The 22,055-nt window shown below is 43.6% G+C and overlaps 1 protein-coding gene across 1 annotated transcript in view; it reads right to left on the bottom strand.

Moving 5' to 3' along the window:
• Window positions 1–3,035: 3,035 nt before the first annotated feature.
• LOC147684821 (cytochrome P450 3A21-like) overlaps window positions 3,036–22,055 on the bottom strand; it is a 242,933-nt gene continuing 223,913 nt past the window's right edge. Inside the window, exons 12-13 of the mRNA XM_086940698.1 lie at window positions 17,235–17,397; window positions 3,036–5,667 (exon numbers count right to left, since the gene is read on the bottom strand). Of these exons, the coding sequence (XP_086796824.1) occupies window positions 5,569–5,667; window positions 17,235–17,397 (262 nt within the window). The 3' untranslated portion in view covers window positions 3,036–5,568. The remainder of the gene's footprint in view (window positions 5,668–17,234; window positions 17,398–22,055) is intronic.

Here is a 22,055-nt window from a genome sequence, read left to right as displayed (position 1 = left end):
TACCTGGAATTTAAGGCCCTAATATTTTAAGAGGGGACTTTAACATCCTACTGGATAACCATCTGGATAGGTCCTCAGTGATTACCCAAATAAGCTCCCCTAGAGTAAGGGTGTGTCTTCTCTCCATGGGGCAAAACCTGAATTTGTGGGATGTCTTGCGTAGGTTAAAAAGGTAATTGCAGAGACTACACTTTTCACAGCAAAATGAATGGCCATTATTCATGGTTGGATTACTTCTTCTTAGAGAGTAAGGAAATAGAAAGAGTTCAAGCAATAGCACTAATCCCAAGCATTTGTCCGACCATGCTGTATTATTACTAAACATTAAACTTCCAGAAAGTAATCAAAGCTGGAGATGGACTGCAAATAGGAGAGCCAGAGATTAGGCATGAGGTGGGTAATGAAACAGATGAGTTTTCCAGTTTGATTCTGACCTCGGCCCCAATTCATATAATAATGAGATACATATAAGGCTTGGCTTCGAGGTTTCCTCAAGAGTGAGTCGGTAGCCTGGAATAGGAGAAAGAGAGAGAGCAGGTTGCACAGTAGGAGGGGAAGATTGGCAGCCGAGAGGCGGTCTTAAAAAAACAAATCAGGCAGTGGGGGAAAGTAGGAGGGGACTAGAGGAGTCGTTGGAGGCCCTTAAACTTAAGTTCAGGTTGAAGATTGAAGAACATTTTTTACAGCAGTGGGAAGGGTCAGGGAATATGCTGAGGGCGAGAGCTGTGGGAAACTGTTAGCCTAGAAAGCCGGAATGTATAAGAATATGAACTTTATTCAGGAGATAGAGGATGACGAAACAAATTTGAAAGTCCAAGACAGCAAAGATGCACCTTTTCATGCATTCTTCCAGGTACTCTACACAGATAATCTAGTACCAGATGGTGAAGGCCTAGATGACTGGTTGAGGGACAAGGAATTACATAGGATTAACTCAGAATAGCAAATATACTTGGACATGAAATAACAGGGAGTAAAGTCTTGGTAGCAATTAAGAAGCCCAAGAGAGGCAAAGCAGCAGGTCCAATGCCATTCCAAATGATCTATATATTTCACTAGTAAGGGACGTGATCCCAGATTGGGTTAAGTTTTGTTCAATTCCATTTTACTCTGGGGTCTGTCCGTACTAGAATCATGGAGTGAAGCAGTTATTAAATAAAGAGGCCACTGTTATTGAATTCCTCAAACTCTTATGGAATGGAACACCTCAACATCCCCAGGCACTAATCAGTATCAAAAGAGATTCACAATCTGCACTTGGTCCCTGTATTACAGCGTATCAAATTTATGGCACTGTGTCTGGCCTACAAAGCACTGAATCACACAGGTCCTTCCTTTCTTCAGAACCTTTTTGCCTGGTACGAACCAACCAGACACCACCGTTCTACTGGGGCCAGACTCTTGACAGTGCCCAGAATACGAACATCGCACTGAGTGGGGAGCAGCTTCCATTATAGCACCTCTAAACTCTGGAATACTCTTCCAAGTGAACTCAGAAGTGCAAGCTCCCTATCCATCTTCAGGAGGAGGTTAAAAACCTGGTTGTTCCAGGACTAGACGCTGTGTGGGCTTACTGTGTTCTCAGCAGCGAGACAACTCCGGGTATTCGTGGGCTTTTATAAATCCTATTAACATTAACATTAATTTAATTATGGAGAAATAATTATTTTCAATTCATGAACTTAAATACTGTTAATATATGTACAATGCTACTTATTTTATACATATTTACACCTCGCATAACATTGATATTAAACTCTCGCATTTTAGGACTTTATTTTGTCCCTTGTTTAGCCTTTATCAAAGTCCTTTTCTAAAACAAATCAATTTAATAACCTTATCAATATTGGAAAAATTATGTAAATTTCCTTGCCACACAGGAGCAATCTTGTTGGCAAGTAATTTACTTCACAATATGAGGTAATCCTTCGAAAATCAATCCAAAGTCTATGCAGTTTTCCTGCAACATCTCCCAGATAACTCTAAAGTAGTGGTTTACGTCCATTGGCTTTGTTACCGTTCAACCTTATGCTCACTTCTGTATCACTAATATATTGCTAGAGGACAAAACCATTTAATTTATGATGCTCTTAAGATAGCATCCTAAATCTCTAGTTTTCATCTCCATTCACAAAAAGTAGGTAAAAGTCTAAATTTGTTTAGGCATTCAAGTCCCCCAGAAAAAGGATACATGAACATTCTCTTCTCATAGCATCGGTGTCATATCTCCATCACATGTATATTTTGGTACAATTTCGCAAGTGTGGCAGCAAATTTGTGCTATATTATAATCAATTTCAATGAAGTGTTTCAGTGAATTTGAATGTATTCTTTATGATTTGTGATTTTGTATTCCTATTGTGATTTTATAAGAAGGTTGTTAATATATAACATTCCATATGGCATTTGATCACATAAACATCATTTAAATATTACATTTCTTAACGTTCATAAAATGCTATCTATCTTGCTTTTTGTGTGACATATAAAAAGACCTTTAAGCATGCTGCTGCAATTATTGCATTAAAAACAAGGATGTGCTATGTCCCCATTTTCTTTTTTTGAACCAAAAGTAGTTGTGCTTATTGTGATGCTCAGCTATTACTATACTCTCATCTAATGTACATTTTCTACTATTTTATCTTGTTAATTATTCATGAATGTCTGCTAAACTGAATAAATAACTTTGTACGTTCTTTCATCTCTTTGTGACTTGACACCTTCAATGGATCCCTACTTGAAAATCCAAGGAAGACTATCTGTCATTTGTTTTAATATTTGTTCTGAATAGCCTCATGCGCATGTATGAAATTTATCAAGCATTTTTCTCTCATGAATTTCACATTATTCTTCGTTGGACACTGAATTTACAAACAATAGTTGATTGTACAGGAAGCAATGTTTTTTGAATGTGGATTGAAGCTTGTTGCCAGTAATAAGATGTTGCAAACTGTCTATTTACCATAGAGATCCGTGGTCATTTGATTTTTTTCCACTCTAATTTGTAATATTAAAAAGTAATCTCTTAGACATCATCTTTCCAAAATTAGTTTAATGGAATGATGTACATTATGTACATATTTTCTGAACTCTCCAAATTCTTTTGCCATGTTTAATCAACCTATAAACAAAGATTCCATTTATGTCAAAAGGATTGATGATATCTTTTTAACATTTTTATTAAAACATAAAATATACCCAAATCAAATGAAGCAACTCTATACACATCAATAAATTTACAACAAGTCCCAAGTTGTATTCCCAATCATGATGATGCAATATAAATTCTTCGAACAAAATGTGCATGTAATATTAGCATATGAAGAAAATAATGAAGCTCAGATATAAAATGCATACATTTTAGCACAGAAAGCACAATCATCTCTGGTAAAGTTGTTAACATCAACATTTCCTTGATTGCTTCCAATCTCTCACTCTCTCTCTCTCTCTCTCTCTCTCTCTCTCTCTCTCTCGCTCTCTCTCTCCCTCTCTCTTTTTGATGAATTTAACATGATAACATTCTTGTATTGCTTTGCATTCTGATCTTCTGATATTTTTTTAATCTTTCTTCAGTTTAATTAACATTAAAGCAATGTCTTTTTGGAATGTTTTGGTCAGAATTACTTCTGGGTTTCAGTTTCCTTTTCCGTTTGTGTTTCATGAAAATGTTTATTTGTTGAAAAAAATCTTTCGAATGAATTTTTTCTGCTAAACCTATAAAATTGAATCTTAGGCACCCATTTGGATGGCGGGCGGATCGCCCCCGCCAGGCCGGCGGTAGCCACCGCCGGCCTGGCGGGGGCGATCCACCCGCCATCCTAGCTGGAATGACCCCCCCACCATAATAGTATGGCTGGGGGTCCAGGCGACCGGGGCGGAGTCCATGGGGGCCCGAGGCGGGCCCCCATTGACTCCGGGGGTGAGGGGTGCACAAAGGGGGTACCTATGGTACCCCCAGCAGTTCCATGCACAGCATGGCAAGCACCGGGCGGTGCCTGCCATGATGTGCATGGAAGTGCATAGCATGCCTTCCTGCCATTGTGGCGGCACCGCCCACCACAATGGTAAGAATGCAGGATGCACCCGCCACTGTGGCGGACGCATCCTAATGCTAGCCACGGGACCACGCCCTTATGACGGGCGGTCCCTTTTACCGGTAGGATGACCCCCTTAGTCTTCAATTTTGTTGTGTCATAGGGGCTGACTTAGACTTTGGAGGGGCAGAGGATTCGTCGGATTGGTAAATTACATTTGCCCCGCCATCCAAAGGGACCTATGCCTGCCAAATGTAAAATTGTTTGTAACCCTCATGGACAAATCCTAACCTTGGCAGGAACTGGCTTCACCAAAATTCCATTCAATTTTGTAAAAGTTTGATGGCTAGTTTCAAGAAATATGATGTGGACGCCCATCAAACTTTTACAATGTTTTTCTTTTTTTTTTTAGAAACAAACTCCCAAAACTGGGGTTTGTTTAAAAAAAAGAAAAAACTGTCACATTATTGTTAATCATTCTTCTCTATTCTGAAAATTCATTGTATCTGCATTTTAATATATTTAAATGTCAATGCTAATCCTTTCGAGTCTATTTGTCTGTGCCCAGAAGATAATTCTTGCTCGGATGTAGGAAAATATTAATTTAGAGGAGCAGGGGACATTAGTAAGCATTATCCCTTTAGTGAAAGTAAATAGAAGGAGCCCCTCCCACTATCAAGCAGCTTTACATTCTTCTTAAACACAGAGCATATCACGCCTATCAAGTGGATTAGTTGTACATTAAGACTGGTGACGTGGCCTCCCTGCTGCCAAGAGATCCCTTTTAGCTTTGGGGCCCCAGAGTTGGACATACCTGTTTGACAGGACTGTGCCCACTGTGATATCTGACCAAGAGTTGGCAGGAGGCTGCCAGGCATTGACAGCCGCACGCCGAGGAGACCAGGCTGCCCTGGGGGCTGCCGGCATCGGCTGTAGCAGCTCCCGAGGAGGACTCACCACAACTACAGCATTAACTGAAAAACTAATGCAGCTCCCCTCCAGCGCTAAAATGTTTTTTTTTTACATTCTTGGAGACACGACTGCTGGGGAATAAAAGAGGAGTTGAATAATGTGCAGTTTTAGCAAGCTTTTCAGGGTTAACAGAAGATTGCCGGTGTCTCGGCATGGTAATGAGTGATGCTCTCTATGTGGTTTCAAGCCAGCAGCCATGCTGTTACAGACACAAAACTGAGAAACAGGAGGAGATCATTTATTTGAGAGTTTTATATTGCGCTAGCTAGACCTGATTGTTGTGTTGAGTATAAAACGCCATATCCGAACCATAATAAAGTTAATCGGTGATGCAACGCTGATTTTAGCAACTGAAGTACAAGAAATATAGTCCATAAAAAAAAAATCCAAAGGCGAAGAGTAAAAACTGATAGGGGGTCAAGGACAGGAGGCTTTAGGAAAGACCTCAAGAGTGGGCACTGCTAGACAATATAATGTTTCTTCATTTTCCAGTGTGATAATCGCAACTAGTTACATGCTGTTAGTATGGAGGCTTTGCGGAAGGACGTGTGGTTTGTGTCAATCATTTATCTTCTATTGACGCAGCTGTCCTGGGAACAAGCTTTAGATATATTGGCTTTTTTGGTCTGGTCATCCCCCTGTTGTCCAACTCAAGTGGAATCTGCAAAGGTGGAGAGAAAAAAAAAGAGTGACCTTTAATCTGGACCTTGAGATGAGCTGAAATCTGAGAGGCATGTAAAGAGCTGTAATTCTCAGGCTATGAGGTTCCAGACATAACTAACTGGCCACAAAGCAACACACTGGCTAGAAATGCATCCAGCAGCAGTTACGAACATCAGCTACCTAACACACACATTTATTTGCTGCACAAGTGGAAAAATTATACGTCTGTGGGTAATGAAATGTGAAAAATTAAGATTTATGAACTTTCCAAATAGCACTGAAAATCACAACATCATGAACCAGAGACAGTTGTAAATCTGATGGAGGATACCAAAAAACAAGTAAATATTGGGTTACACAGATTTAAGAATTATTTTTTGAGGGTCATTGAGAGTAGAGGTAATAATTTGTTGAGGGGCATGTAGAAAAGAGAGTTGTAAGACTTTAAAAAAAAGTGAAGGTGCTGAGGTATACTGACCAATTGGAACTGAGTTCTGAAATTATTGAATTTAATGAACAATACTGGTGAACAGCAAGTGCATAAATACCACTGATCAATTCCAGTGGCAAAATCACGATCACTATTTGATAAGCGGTTCTCAGATGTTTGATGGGACCATTAATACATTGACAGCACCATTAATACACTGATATTTGCAGGCTATAAGCATGACAGTTTACTTGAATGTATTGACTGCGGTTTAATATCTCACAAGTGGCAAAAGGTAGGGATGTGTATTTTGTCAAGTCCCTTTTCAGATCACTCCATCCCAGACGTCGGTCTTAAAAGATGTAACTCCTGTATGCTAAAGCCACACTGGTCTTTTGACAAATCCTTGCTGACACAAGAGGATTGGATTGTGACCATTCGCATTGGACTGGTGGAGTTTTGGCAGCTAAATGCTAACACTGTAGCCATTTACTCTATTTGGGGAGCTTGCAAATCATCTACTAGGGGGGAGGTTATATCTTACACTGCTCAGAGTAATAGAGCTATGCACAAGGAAATTCCGGCTCTGCAATCTGAGCTTGAGCAGGCAAGGTGCCTAGATGCCAGGGTATATATAAATATTTAACAACAAGGGGTGGTGATGGACAGAGTTTCTGAATTAAGCAGAATACTCTCACCCAGTCAAAAGATCAGGGCTAGATCCAACCCGTTTTTTAGCTCACTGCACCATCCCAGCTCAGAACCTGGCTATATGCAAATTAGTCTGTTCCTGTCCCAGTGCATGATGGGAAATGGGCAAACCAAACTACCAAGCCAATTCTTACACTGGGAAGGAAACAAGCTTCCGGGGACCGGTTTCTGGCATTTCAGCCGTCGTCGGCCCGGCTTGCTTGAATCCTGATGGTGCAATGAGCAAGGGACCCCCTTTTCTGAATAGGGTATATATAAAGGCATCCAAGGATAGACTTGCCGAGGCCAGCCAGAGGCTTTGTGAATATTTCCTCTCTTGGGATATATGGCCACATGCATCAATGTTCCCGTTTGCGATTTCTTAATTGCGAAAATTAAGGAATCGCAATCAAGAATTCGCAAACGGCTATGAATTAAGAAATCACCATTTTTATTGCGATTTCTCAATTTTCCTTAATTGCGATTCACAATTTGCGAATCGCAATTAAGGAATCCCTTTCCATTGATTCCTATGGGCCTAGAGGCCCATAGGAATGAATGTGAAGGCATTCTCATTTTGCGATTCGCAATTAAGGAATCGCAAAATGAGAATGCAATTTCAAGGGTGCAGGGGGGGTCCAAAGGACCTCCCCCATGCACCCCTGAAATGTACCTTTAAGTACTTTTTTCACACACACAAACCCCAAGGGCATGTGTGTGTGTAAAATGAAACTTTCAAAAATGCACTTTTGTGCATTTTTGAAAGTTTTTGCAAATAACCATGAATGTTAACTTCATGGTAATTTACCACTTCCTATTTGCGATTTTGCAATTTAAAAAAAATCATGCATTGCATTTAAGAAATTGCAAAATTCCGATTTCTTAAATGTAATCGCAATTTAAGAAATCGCAAATAAATTGTGATTTCTTAAATTGCGAAAAAAGCAAAAACCTTAATGCATCCCAAAAAAGGGATTTGCATTCGCAAACGGCCGAATTTTACGATTCGCACCGTTTGCGAATGCAAAACCCCTTGATGCATGTGCCGAATAGTGAACCAGTGCACCTGTTTTCAAAAACACTATGAAGAGAACAAGCATGCTGGGACTCTCCGGGCATAGTCGTTAAGAGATCTGGAATGAGGGTTCAAATTGTATAGTTTCCGATTTTTAAACAAAGTTTATTGGTTTTATCTAACAATAGACCAAACAAGTCTGTGAATCATACATTTCAAAATACTGATAGGTACAATCTTCCATATTCTTGGTCGGGCATTATACCATATATGTATCATATAGCAGGGTATATACACAATCAGTTTAGTAGTTTCAGGATTCTATCACCCCTTACTATTGTATGCGATTAGGATGAAATATTATTTTCAATGTTACACAACATTCCCCTACCGACTCCCTGACATTAATAATAAAGAACAAACCCACCCCCCTCCTTTACTTTCTTCCACTCACTCCGTTGTTTACCTGAGTCAGTTTTTCGATGACTTAGTCTCTGTTTGCGTGTGTATTCTTCTTGGGGAATTTACTTCTTAAGAAGGAAAAGCTTCAGAACAACCTGGGTCTTATCACCCAATAAGTATTTTGAATTCTGACTAAATTAATTGTGAATATAATCATGTTAAGACAAGCCACCACCGCTTCGCCAATAGTACATCAAGACCAAAATGTATTTCTGCCATTAGCCAATACTAACGTTTTAATACAGGTAATAGACTAATATTCCAATACCAAGGTTGAAGCAGCTATAATTATGTTAGATGCCGAAAAGGTGCTTGACCGTGTGCAGTGGGACGTCTTTTTGACAATTCTCCAGCGTTTCGGCATTCCCTCCAAAGTGGTTAAACTATTGAGGAATCTCTATTCGAAGGCAAAGATAATGGTAAATTCACAGCCAGCTGGAGTGATTTCCATATCTCGGGGTACGAGGCAAGGGTGTTCAATGTCACCCGTTCTGTTTGCTATTTTTGTAGAACTCTTTGTGGCGGCCGTTAGGCACGATCCAGAGATTCTGCCACCACTGCCAGATTCTCCCAAGCTGAAGTTATTTGCTGATGACATCCTTCTGTATTTGGCTGGGAATAGTCACAACAAAGACAATGCCTTTCGTAGAATTCAATCGTTTTCAGAGGTGAGGGGGTATAAGATCAATCAGGCCAAGTCTGAGGTGTTTATCTTCCATTGCCCCCCTGCGATTTTTCCTATAGGAGTGCAGCAAATTTTCTCTGCAGCCCGCCCGATAAGATATATAGGTATCGCTACATCCAACGATATTGCCGATTTGTTTAAATTGAATTATTCTACCACTCTTAGTAAAGTTTGTGGACTCTTCAATAATTGGCAGAATTTACCAATATCCATTATTGAGCGAGTGGCCATTATTAAAATGTCTATTCTCCCCCTATTTATTTTTCTCTTTTCCAATGTTATTATTTTGGGTAAAGAGGCTTTTTTCTTGAGATAGATCAAATGTTGCACAAGTTTTTATGGCAGGAAAAAATACCTCAGACAAATTACAGACGCTCCAGATGTCAGTTGCTGCTGGAGGACCAACACTTTCCTGTATTCTGAACTATTACAAAGCTGCCTCTTTTGACTGTCCTAATCATGCATTAGGGGGCTCCTGTATGAGTTTCTTTTACCTGCAGTGTTTGCTGAGTTAGCATAGTGGGCATGTACCAATCTTCTTAAAAATCCCCAAATTACCCAAGCGCTCATTAAATAAAGGGTTAAATAGATTCGTAAGGAGATTTCAAGAATTGCAGGTCGAATGCTTTTTCCCTTTGACTCATCGCTTAGTACCTTTACTCGAAAGTAGAATAGTAAGCCAATCCTTCAGATTAATATTATTAGGAAATGGGAAAAGGCAGAGTATTGAGTTTTGGGTCATTTTCTTTTGGGAGGGCAAACTAAAACATGGGCACAGATAGTAAAGGATAAAGAATATGTCAGGCCCGACTTGATATTCTCCTTCCTTCAAATATACAAACACCTTCTGACTTATGTTCAGGCTGCTAATACCGCCAAAGATCATATTAGTAGAGTGCATTTTGGCACTAATCTAGCAGGGGTAGGCAGTTGGTATCAATAGGTATATTCGTATGTCCACAAGTCCACTGCTGTGTCAGTTTTTTTCCTCAATGCCACAATTTCTTGAAGGGAGGATGGACCATGTAAGGTGGCAATGTTACGACCTTATGGCTCATAATGCCGAATGTGGAGCCAATTTTAAACACATGGCTTTTTTTTCAAAATGGGTCTCATATTATACCCTGTATCACATTAGCTTAATGTATTCTTCCCAGACCGCTGGTTGCTTTAGATGTGGCCACATCTGAGGGGATTGGGCCCATGTCATATTTCTATGTCTGAAACTATTTACTTTCTGAAGCAAGGTTATGGAGTGTTTAAGCCTCAAATTACAAATATTAGTTCAACCTGATTTGCAAGGGGCACTATTCAGAATTCCTCCCATTGATTGTTCTCTAACTCTATACCAACAACAATTCTTTTACATCGGGTCACTAATCATTGATCATTGATCTTGCAGAGATGGAGATCAGCGGTTTGACTCTGAATAGACAAAATGAATTGGGTCAAAAAAACATAAGGAAGTCTATGCTCAAAGGGTTGGCGCAATTAAAAAAGCTTAATGATTTGTGCCCAGTTTTAGGAAATGAAGGGGGTCAGCGAATAGATTTCTTTTTTTAGAATTCCTATATTTTTTGATGAATGATACATTTATATTAAAGACATTTTCTAACTGTTTGTATGAATGCATTGTTGGTATCCTTATTGTCATAAGAAAAGAAATCTTTCCTGACATCACGCGCATCACTTTTGGATTCTTGTTTTAAAAACCTGCACTGTTCGATAATTTTAAATTTCGCGTCATTGTAATTGCGCAGCTGTATTCCGCCGCTGCTTAAATCGAAGCGCTGCTACTGCTGTCACCTGGAGATTAGGCTTACCTGCATCTAAATTGTGCCCCCACAAGCCGCGTTTGCGAGACTGAGTTAGGGGTCCCTGGTCCTGGTGATTCGTCCGCCATCTTGGGTAGGTAGTGACGCTCTGAGACATTCTCAGGCGCCATATTGGGTGGGTTAGAGGCTCGAGCAGCCGGAAGTCCGCACTTGGAGAGCTTATAAAAGCTGCTCCTAGTCCTTGTCCATCAGACCTTTCCTGACATCACGCGCATCACTTTTGGATTCTTGTTTTAAAAACCTGCACTGTTCGATAATTTTAAATTTCGCGTCATTGTAATTGCGCAGCTGTATTCCGCCGCTGCTTAAATCGAAGCGCTGCTACTGCTGTCACCTGGAGATTAGGCTTACCTGCATCTAAATTGTGCCCCCACAAGCCGCGTTTGCGAGACTGAGTTAGGGGTCCCTGGTCCTGGTGATTCGTCCGCCATCTTGGGTAGGTAGTGACGCTCTGAGACATTCTCAGGCGCCATATTGGGTGGGTTAGAGGCTCGAGCAGCCGGAAGTCCGCACTTGGAGAGCTTATAAAAGCTGCTCCTAGTCCTTGTCCATCAGACCTTTCCTGACATCACGCGCATCACTTTTGGATTCTTGTTTTAAAAACCTGCACTGTTCGATAATTTTAAATTTCGCGTCATTGTAATTGCGCAGCTGTATTCCGCCGCTGCTTAAATCGAAGCGCTGCTACTGCTGTCACCTGGAGATTAGGCTTACCTGCATCTAAATTGTGCCCCCACAAGCCGCGTTTGCGAGACTGAGTTAGGGGTCCCTGGTCCTGGTGATTCGTCCGCCATCTTGGGTAGGTAGTGACGCTCTGAGACATTCTCAGGCGCCATATTGGGTGGGTTAGAGGCTCGAGCAGCCGGAAGTCCGCACTTGGAGAGCTTATAAAAGCTGCTCCTAGTCCTTGTCCATCAGACCTTTCCTGACATCACGCGCATCACTTTTGGATTCTTGTTTTAAAAACCTGCACTGTTCGATAATTTTAAATTTCGCGTCATTGTAATTGCGCAGCTGTATTCCGCCGCTGCTTAAATCGAAGCGCTGCTACTGCTGTCACCTGGAGATTAGGCTTACCTGCATCTAAATTGTGCCCCCACAAGCCGCGTTTGCGAGACTGAGTTAGGGGTCCCTGGTCCTGGTGATTCGTCCGCCATCTTGGGTAGGTAGTGACGCTCTGAGACATTCTCAGGCGCCATATTGGGTGGGTTAGAGGCTCGAGCAGCCGGAAGTCCGCTCGGCGTAATACTATAATTAAGATGTGTAAGCAGACGCGCAGCGGATGCGTGCAGCGGAGGCGCCGTAGATGCGCCGGAGGTGCGCCAGAGGTAAGCCCGTTTGCGCCCGTTCGCGTCCCGGGCGCCTCTGGCGCTCCTGCCCCTGCATACCCCTGCCCTGCTACCACTGAGGATTTAGAGCCTGAGCCCATCCTCACCCCGCTTAAGACACTATCTTGCGGCTTGGTGAACGCTCGCTCTTTGATAAAACATCACGCTGAGACCGCCTTATTAATTGAATCGTCACAGCTTGATATACTATTCGTGACTGAAACGTGGGCCACGAAGGACTGTGACATGGAATTAGGTTGGGCGTGCCCGCCAGGCTATCTGATAAGACACACCCCCCGTATATCGGGCAGGGGTGGTGGGATAGGTTATATTTTCAGAGACTCTATATCCTTGACCGAACTGGTGATTACGAAGGTAGCAGGGTTTGAGCTTATGGGCTTTTCCATTGCGGCTCAAGGAGGTACATTAGTAGCAGGTCTTCTATGCTACCGTCCGCCCTCTCTGCCTACGACAGCCCTTCAATCCTTAATCGATCTGATTTACGACCTCTCGAACTCGCATGCCAATTTTCTAGTATTGGGTGATTTCAACCTGTGGCCTTCTGGCCCGCATGATTTGGCCTTCCGGGAACTGTGTCAAGCATGTAGCAACATCCAGCTTGCTCAACTGGTTCAGGTACCCACCCATGATAAGGGACATATACTAGACTTGGTTTTTGCAGATAAGAACTTGGTGGTGGTAGAGAAGGTCGAGGCCCAGGGTTGGACCGATCATTCCATGATCGTCCTGTCCCTCCTTATGCCTGCCCCATGGAGACCTAATAAATCGACCAGCAGGAAGCTGAATCGGCAATGGAGTCGTCTCCTTAGGGAACCGATTCGACCCACACTCCTACCGGGAATCTTTCAGATGGAGGAGAGTGTGGATAAGAGCTATGCCTCCCTCTGCCAGCATATCGTATCATCTCTCGATGACCTGGCCCCCTTACGCAAGGTAAGAGACAGGCCCAGAGGCCTAAACGCCTGGTTCAGCGAAGAACTAGGACATTCCAAACTCCGCTGTAAACAGGCGGAGCGTGCCTGGAGGAGAGGATATAGGGAGCAGGATAAGGCAGCTTATAAAGCAGCCTTGCACGAATACAAGGCCCAGTTAAGAGCCGCAAAAGCCAAGTTCTTGGAAGATACTCTGACGAAGGCATCTAACAAATCTCAGACCCTGTTCAGACTGATTAAGACCTTGTCCGACCCACCTTGCATGGCGTCTACTATCCCGGCCTCACAGGCACTATGTGACTCGCTGGCCCTTGCTTTTGAGGAGAAAATCAGGACTATCCTGACTGGATTGAAAAATCCCGAACAATCTGTAATAACCGCAGATTCTCCTTTGGACCCGTTTGACAACATGGACTCCAATTCGGCTCCCAACATGGAAGGGATGTCTCAGCTGTCCAGCTTTCCCGTCCCCTCGTTAGAGGAATTTGTTATCCTGGCAAACAGTGTATCGTCAGGATCACCGTTGGATCCTATGCCTCATAAGATCTGGAAGGCCTTCCAAGATGAGCTTTTCCCTCCGCTGCATTCCATCTGCTGTCAGTCGTTGACCACAGCGTCAGTTCCAGACAGCTGGAAGTTGGCCATTGTAACACCTTTGTTGAAAAAGGCCTCTCTGGACCCTCTTTGTGCGGCCAATTATAGGCCAATCTCGCTATTACCATTTGCGATTAAAGTCCTTGAAAGATGGGTCACAAGAGCCTTATCCAACTTCCTAGAAACAAATCTGTGTCTGGATGCTGTACAATATGGCTTTAGGCCAGCGCACGGCACCGAGACAGCCTTGGTCACCGTGTTGGACGATCTGCGAACGCGAGTCGACAGGGGCAAGTCTGCATTTTTGGTGCTACTTGACATGTCGGCCGCGTTCGACACGGTAGACCATGAAGTCTTACTTGGCCGTCTTCGGAGCGCGGGAGTGTGTGGCCTGGCCCTAGACTGGCTCACGTCCTACTTGGACAACCGACAACAAGCCGTGGCATTACCACCTTTTCGATCAGCCACTAGGCCGGTGAAACAGGGAGTCCCTCAAGGATCGGCAATCAGCCCGATCCTATTTAATATATATCTCCGTCCCTTGATAGCACTGATAAAGTCATTCGGCATATCCGTTGTCAACTATGCCGATGACACTCAGTTGATTTTTTCATTTGAGGGCTCAGAGACTATTTCAAGGGATGTCTTTCACCGTTGTATGGCAGCCACAGCAGCATGGCTGCGAGCCAATGCGTTGCAATTCAACGGATCGAAAACGGAGGTACTCCATTGCTCCTTGGACCGAACTCCCCGTACACTACCGGCCGATTTTTGGCCTATGTCCATTCCGGGATCGGTGGAGGCGGCAGAGTCAGCTCGCAACCTGGGAGTTATATTCGAACCCAACTTGCAGCTTGATGCCTCCGTAAATAAAACGGCAGCAACTTGCATGGGTTTGCTCCGTGCTTTACGGAAAATCCTGCCACTTCTTCCACGGGGCTCCAGAGCCGAGGTAGTGCGTAGTTCCATTCTCAGTAGGATCGACTACTGTAACGCACTACTTTTGGGTGCCCCAAAGATTCTTATCTTAAAGCTCCAGAGGATACAGAATATGGCCGCTAAACTGGCCTTGTCTCGACCACGGTCCGCCTCTTCATCGGCAGCTTTAGCCGATCTACATTGGCTTCCAGTCCAGCAGAGAATTGCGTTTAAGGCTCTCTGCCTTGTTTTTAGGGCCCTGCATGGACTGGGACCAATACCTCTGCAGACCCTCTTCCTTTGGTATCAGGCAGCCAGACCTTTAAGATCTTCTTCGGCGTTCTTGGTAAAAGTTCCTAAAATTAACAGAACGAGAATGGGTGGTCGCGCTTTCAGCTTTGCAGCTGCCACAATGTGGAACACCCTCCCCCTGGCATTAAGGAGCTGCCCTGATCTGCTCACCTTCAAAAAGAGCCTCAAAACTTATCTGTTTCCCAGAGTAATGTAGCTGTTTTAATTGATGCACGGTTCGGTCTCAGCGCCAGGATACCCTTGGGGGTGACAGTTGCGCTTAATAAGCAATAAATACAATACAATACAATACAAGAAATCTTCGATACTCAAAGTCTAAAATTTCAACAAGTAAGGAATATGATGAGGAAGATGTACAAGTTAGGAATAAAACAAACACTTACTAGAAAGTTTCCTTAATCCAATAGAAAGTCTTATTTTAAGTAGGAAATGAAATAAGGAAGATGAACAAGTTGGTAGCAGCTTCGTTACTGATTAGAAATTGTCATTATCCTGAAGATCACTCACTAGTAATCTTCATTACTCCTTAATTAATTACCTCAAAATCTTAAATGAATGAGAAATGTGAAGAAGAAAACAGACAGGGTGATTCTGACAGAAACTAACACTGAAGGAAACTAGGTACTGAGGGGCAGATTTACAAGCCCCTTGCGCCTCATTTACACCGCCATTGCGTCACTTTTGTGACGCAGCGGCGGCGCAAATCCTGCTCCATGGTGCAGGGGTACTTACAACGTGATGCATCTGGGAGATGCGTCACGTTGTAAAGCCCTGCGCCACATGTAGGCGTTTCTGTGCAGGGGGGGGGGGCGTTCCGGCGCAGGAAAGCCTCCTAAAAGTGGCTGAGTGAAATCTACAAGATTTCACTCAGTCACTTTTAGTCCCATGCTGCATCAAAACCCTGCGCCTGCCTGAAGCAGGCGTAAGGATTGAAGCAGCATTGGACAGATAGGGCCCCCAGAGCATTGCTGGAGCTGCGTCCCGCTTGCGACACAACTCCAGCAATGCGAAACTTTTACGGCACAGATGCGTCACGCATCTGTGCCGTTTTTGCACCATGGTGCGCCGCATTGTAAATGTGGCGCATCGATGATGGTGGAGCTGTGGCGCACAATAACTGGCGCATCCCTGCTGATTTGCAGGGATGCGCCAGTTATTGTAAATATGCCCCTGAGTCACAATCATATTGAGAGAGGAAATGGAAATGATCTTATTTTGGGCATTTAGATTAATATATGTTTCAAGGGATATGGACAGTACTTAAATGCGATAGTTCTAAAATGCAAGTATGAACTAAGACCACACTTTCAGGGATCATTTCTGTAGTTTTCTACTAACCATGATGAAGAGTTGCTGTGCTAAAAAAAGATTTAGGTGTGACCTTGGCACAGATTTAAAACGAAGTTTTCTGTTAACTTGTATGTTCAGTGCCTTGTACAGTGAGCCTATTTTGATAATTTCAAAGCCTCAATTGGAATGTGTTTATTCACAGTACGCCCATAACATGTAAAGGCATATTGCATTACTAATATCAAGTATCCCTCCTCTCCTTATATTTATGAATAATATGGTGTAATCAGGTAACCAAAAGATTTGCATACAGCTGGAGTTCTGGGAAAGCAGATACAATGTGGGAATCTGTCCACCTTTGAAATATTGGAGAACGTTTTTGATAAAAGGAGAAAGTGCCAAATTTGCATTTCTAGAAATATTTATTTCTATAAGTTCTTTGATCTGATACTATTTACATGTGTAACTCTGACTTATAGATGCAAATTGCTCAATTTACGAGTTCAAGGTATTCGTGAAAGGTAACCTGCATTCATATGCTGCATTCCACATTAGTGCACATGTGTGTGAATAAATCCCACTCAAGAATTGAGGAGTAAGCGATCTAGGCCAATTGCATGAGAAAATCTCTTTTCTTGGTGGAAAGTGGAAACAACACCCTAAATACTGGCGGGGAGAGGGGTAAGAGTTTTCTCCAAAATGGAAAGTGTTTCACTGCGTCAAGGCATTTGCATTTCACCAGGCATAATTGCACAATGATTACAATTAAACAGGCAAAACAATTTCCACACTTGTGATAAAAGGAATTCACAAAACCTTTCGAGGAGTAGGCATGGAATCCTGCAACTCTTAGATACCCAGGCATGCATTTGGAAACCTTTAGAAGGCCCAAATGTTGTAACTCTTCATCCATGTGAGGCCACTGACCAGTGTTTGGAGATTTTCAATTTATTTTGTGAATTGGGCCCATACCACACAAGCTGAGTGAGTCATTTTTTCAAAAGACTAATCCACACAGAAGAAACCCATGATATGCTAAATTTGGTTCCTCACCGGTGTTTCTTTGCAGATCTGAAAGCTGAAGTTCTGCAGCAGGCTAACTATTCCAACCTTTATGTTGAGAAGGGCAAACCTCATTCCAATGCAGTTCCTGGGTCCACTTCCAAAGGGCAGGAAGGTGTATGGCTCCTGAGTGTCTTTGTTCTCCTTACTGAACCTGGAAAAATCAAAATGAGATGCAAGAGTGAAACCCACGGTGAGATCCTTTAAAGAGGCCCTGCTACATGTGAGGAGCTTGGTGTTATGACATGTTTTGGAGAATGAAGTGGTTAACTGCAGATTTTGATAATCCTGTTTACTGGTGTTCACCTTAATGAAAAAATTAAATAATATGAACAGATGTGCAGAGTGCAATATGCTATTAATTACAATTGTTAAGTGTGGGGAGGAGGCACAACAGAAGAACGGTATAGCCTTGCGAGGATAATGATGCGCCTTCCCTCCCACATAGACAATGATGATAATTAAAATATTATACTCTGTGCATCTGCATATGTGGTTTATCCCATGGGATATGTAGTTGTATCTGATGTATGTAATCAAAGGGTTAAATGTGTGTGGCAAGGTAAAAAAAAAATCGCTCAAGAGATATCCTGACTCTTGCAAGATAGGTTTTCATGTGTAAATAAATTGTTACATACTGGTAACAATCTTGAATTTGACATTTTTACTGTAGTAATCTATACTACTATTATAAAGAGAGAACTTGCACCTTTTGGCAAGGTAAACTCGAAAACTACACCACCAATATGAACACCCAAGACATCTTAGAAAACCTCAGGGCAAGCAGAAGGACATAGGCTATATAAAGTATAAAAATATTCGTTATTTAAAAAGTTAACATTAAAAAAAAGTAGTCCCTTGAAAGTAGAGCCGGCCGTGACCTGCGTGTTGACGTCAGGAGCGTGGGGAGGAGCGGCGTCCAGGAAGGTGAGTGACCTGCAGTTGGGGTTCCAAAAGAGGCAGGTACGTGCCCCTGCCAGCATGTCTAAATTTCTGCCAGCTGCTGGACCGCCGGGACGAGAGTGCCAACAGAGCCTGGATGAAGAACAGGCTGCAGAGTGCACCATAGCAGCAGTCACGGACCGGCATAGTCTCCGACAGTGACAAGTAAGTGATTTATTCGGTGACGGGGCACTAAGGTTAGCACGTGCATACATGCAAAATTGGTAGCGAGAGTGGCAACTAAATGTGGAAAGTTATTAACCCTGAGTGCTGAGCAAGGCTGTGTACACGGTACAAAATAATACATCTCTCTGAAACATTTTTAAAACTATCCCGCCCGTCGGATCAGCTGAACTCCCCACGGACTATTTCCCACAAGCATACACCGGCGGGGGCCCCCTCCTATGCAACTACTGCTGAGCTACACATTTTAATCATGCCCGGGCCAGTTCTTACTCTGGTGGAAGTCATTGCGGCGAGGTGCTGGCAGTGCCTGCACAATTGACATTACTCAAATCTATTCTTTAAATATGTTGTGCTTCAGTGAGGTATCTCTTTTCAGTGCACTCTACATTTTATTAATAGCACTAGCGCGCCAACAGTGCTGGTCCCTACTTAACGTGGTCAGTGCCTGCCAGTGTGTGTCGGTGTAGTTGCTCTCTGACAGCCCATAACTGGAAACAATATATGAAGGAGCCCCTCTGTTAATCTGGGCAGTGTCCTGCTCTGTATTCGCATTTCATTACGCCAATGCAACTTAGACTTGTTGTAGAGGGCGGCCTGCTTTGAAATTGTTTAGGACACTAGCAAATTTAAATTGATTAGAACCCCCTTTGTTATGCACATGCACTGACTGCATCTGATCTCCATGACCGCGTTTTTGTACAAACGTTTACATTTTATTTTCAACAGGTTGTTTTCTTTAGTGCGTTATGGCGTCTAGAGGTCACCTAAAAGCAATGGGAATTCTGGGGTCAGTTTTCATCTTTCAGAGTGTTGTCATCCTAATGTGGTGTCCTGCTCTCCACAAGCGGCCTTAGCAGCATATTGTTTGTAAGACCTGAACGCTTCTGTTTAGACAAAACATTTTTTGAAAAGCAATATGAAAACGGAAAAGGCAGAAATAGTCCAATCTTAGAAAGTGGCTTAAAAGTCTTTCCAACGCTTATTTTTGTTTTAAAGGACATTATTTCTGATATTTAGCTTTTTCCATGGACATAAGTGCTTGGTTTTATTGCGCCTGTACAAGTGCAGGGGGAGTGGTGTTCCAGTGTGAGTGCAGGGTGAGTGGTGTTCCTGTAGGAGTGTAGGTTGTGCAGTGTTCCTGTATGAGTGCAGGGTAAGCAAATGTGCCTGTATGAGTGCAGGGTAAGCAAATGTGCCTGTATGAGTGCAGGGTGAGCAGTGTTCCTGTATGACTGCAGGATGAGCGGTGTTCCTGTAGGAGTGCAGGGTGAGCTGTGTGCCTGTATGACTGCAGGGTGAGCTGTGTGCCTGTATGAGTGCAGGGTGAGCGGTGTGCCTGTATGAGTGCAGGGTGAGCGGTGTGCCTGTATGAGTGCAGGGTGAGTGGTGTTCCAGTGTGAGTAGTGTTCCTGTATGAGTGTAGGTTGCGCAGTGTTCCTGTATGAGTGTAGGGTGAGTGGTGTTCCTATATGAGTGCAGGGTGAGCAGTGTTCCTGTATGAGTGTAGGGTGAGTGGTGTTCCTGTGTGAGTGCAGAGTGAGTGGTGTTCCTGTATGAGTGCAGGGTGAGTGGTGTTCCAGTGTAAGTAGTGTTCCTGTATGAGTGTAGGTTGCGCAGTGTTCCTGTATGAGTGTAGGGTGAGTGGTGTTTCTATATGAGTGCAGGGTGAGCAGTGTTCCTGTATGAGTGTAGGGTGAGTGGTGTTCCTGTGTGAGTGCAGAGTGAGTGGTGTTCCTGTATGAGTGCAGAGTGAGTGGTGTTCCTATATGAGTGCAGAGTGAGTGGTGTTCCTGTATGAGTGCAGAGTGAGTGGTGTTCCTGTATGAGTGCAGGGTGAGCGGTGTTCCTGTATGAGTGCAGGGTGGAGCCAATAGAGTAAGTGAGTGGTGCCAGTGAGGAAGTGGGTGGAGCTGGGGCAATGGGTGTGGCCTCCTACAAAATGTGAACACCTGCACTTAATATTTTACAAATTAAGCACTGGGTGGCAGAAAGATAACCCCTCCGTGGCTCTGCTGGGATGTACAAGGAGGGTCAAGGACATGCCAGCTGGATACCGCTGTGAATTGCTTTTTACCCGTAAAAGGGATGCGTCACTGGAAGCATGCAATTGTTTTCTCTCACAAACAGACAACATTTATCGCCAGGCACCCAGAGTAGTGTGCGCACATTTATCAGAAGCATGCTACAGTGCAGGTAGTTGCAATCTGCAAAGCAGTGTGGAGATTCAAGGTGGCCTCGCTCTCTGGGAATCTTGGTCACTGAGCAGTCCCCTTCTTACACCCCTTTGCCTTTCATGAATTATAGGAAGGCCCACTGGAGTTATGTGACTGTGGGGCTGCAGGGCTTTTCGCATAATTGTACATTTGCCGCATTTGCCACATAATCCATCCATCATCTGCCTCATTTCCTGCAGAGTTTAACAAAGAAGTTTCTAGCCCAGTTGAAAAGTTAGAAAAAACACAGAGACATGTTGCCGCGCGGTGGAAAGACCTTCGCAAAGATTAACTGGTCACCTTTCTATAACTTATTGCTATATTTGGGTGTTAAACTGGTAGTAATGAGGTACAACTAATGCACAGACACTGCTATCAAGTTTAAAAATGTCAAAATCTATACTACTATTACAAAAGAAGACCTTTGCACCTTTGAGGCGGGTAAACTCGGGAATCACAGCACCAATCCACACACCCGATACATCATTGTATTCGTCAGGGTGTGCAGATGGACATAGCCTATATAAAGTATAAAAATATGCGTTATTTAAAAAATTAACATAAAAAAAGTAGTCCCTTCGAAGTAGCGCCAGCCGCGACCTGCGTGCTGAGGTCAGGAGCGCGGGGAGGAGCGGCGGACATGGCGTGGGGGAGGAGCGGTGACGAACGCCGGAATGGCTAGGATAGGTGGGAGGAGCGGTAAGCGGGGAGGAACGGCGGAGCGGTGAAATGAGGAGCGTGGGGGAGGAGCGGCGGCTGAGGTAAGGCTCCGGGCAGGCGGGGGTCGGGGCAGGCGGGGGACGGGGCAGGCGGGGGACGGGGCAGGGGCACAGGCTGCTTGACAATGTCGGGGCGGGCGGGGGGCCGGGCTGCTGCACAATGTGCGGTGAAATGAGGAGCACGGGGGAGGAGTGGCGGCTGAGGTAAGGCTTCGGGCAGGCGGGGTCGGGGCAGGCGGGGGATGGGGCGGGCGGGGGCCCGGGCTGCTTGACAAAGTTGGGGCGGGTGGGTGGCCGGGCTGCTGCACAATGTCGGGGCGGGCGGGGGTCGGGGAAGCCTGATTGCTCCCGGACAAGGTCGGGACGGGCTGCTAGTAGATTAATAAATGTTTGAATATGTGTTGATTAGTAAAAGCGATGTACATAACATGTTGTTTGGCCACATTTATTCTCACTGCATATGTGATATGCGTCCTTATGTAATGTAACTGGTGCTCAAGTAAAGCGCTCCAATGTGTGTGTGTGGATGTGTATATTATATATATATATATATATATATATATATATATATATATATATATATATATATATATATATATATATATATATATATATATATATATATATATATATATCACATTCTCCGCAGGCTCTTCAACACCTTCTTGGCACACACGGACCACGGAGTAAGTATTTGAAATGTTTATTTCAGATGCCACCATAACGTGTTTCAACTCGTCAATAGTATTGAT

This window comes from Lissotriton vulgaris, chromosome 10 (genome assembly GCF_964263255.1).
Source record: "Lissotriton vulgaris chromosome 10, aLisVul1.2, whole genome shotgun sequence".
NCBI classification, from domain to species: Eukaryota; Metazoa; Chordata; class Amphibia; order Caudata; family Salamandridae; genus Lissotriton; species Lissotriton vulgaris.
This window is presented reverse-complemented; position numbering and strand designations above follow the sequence as displayed.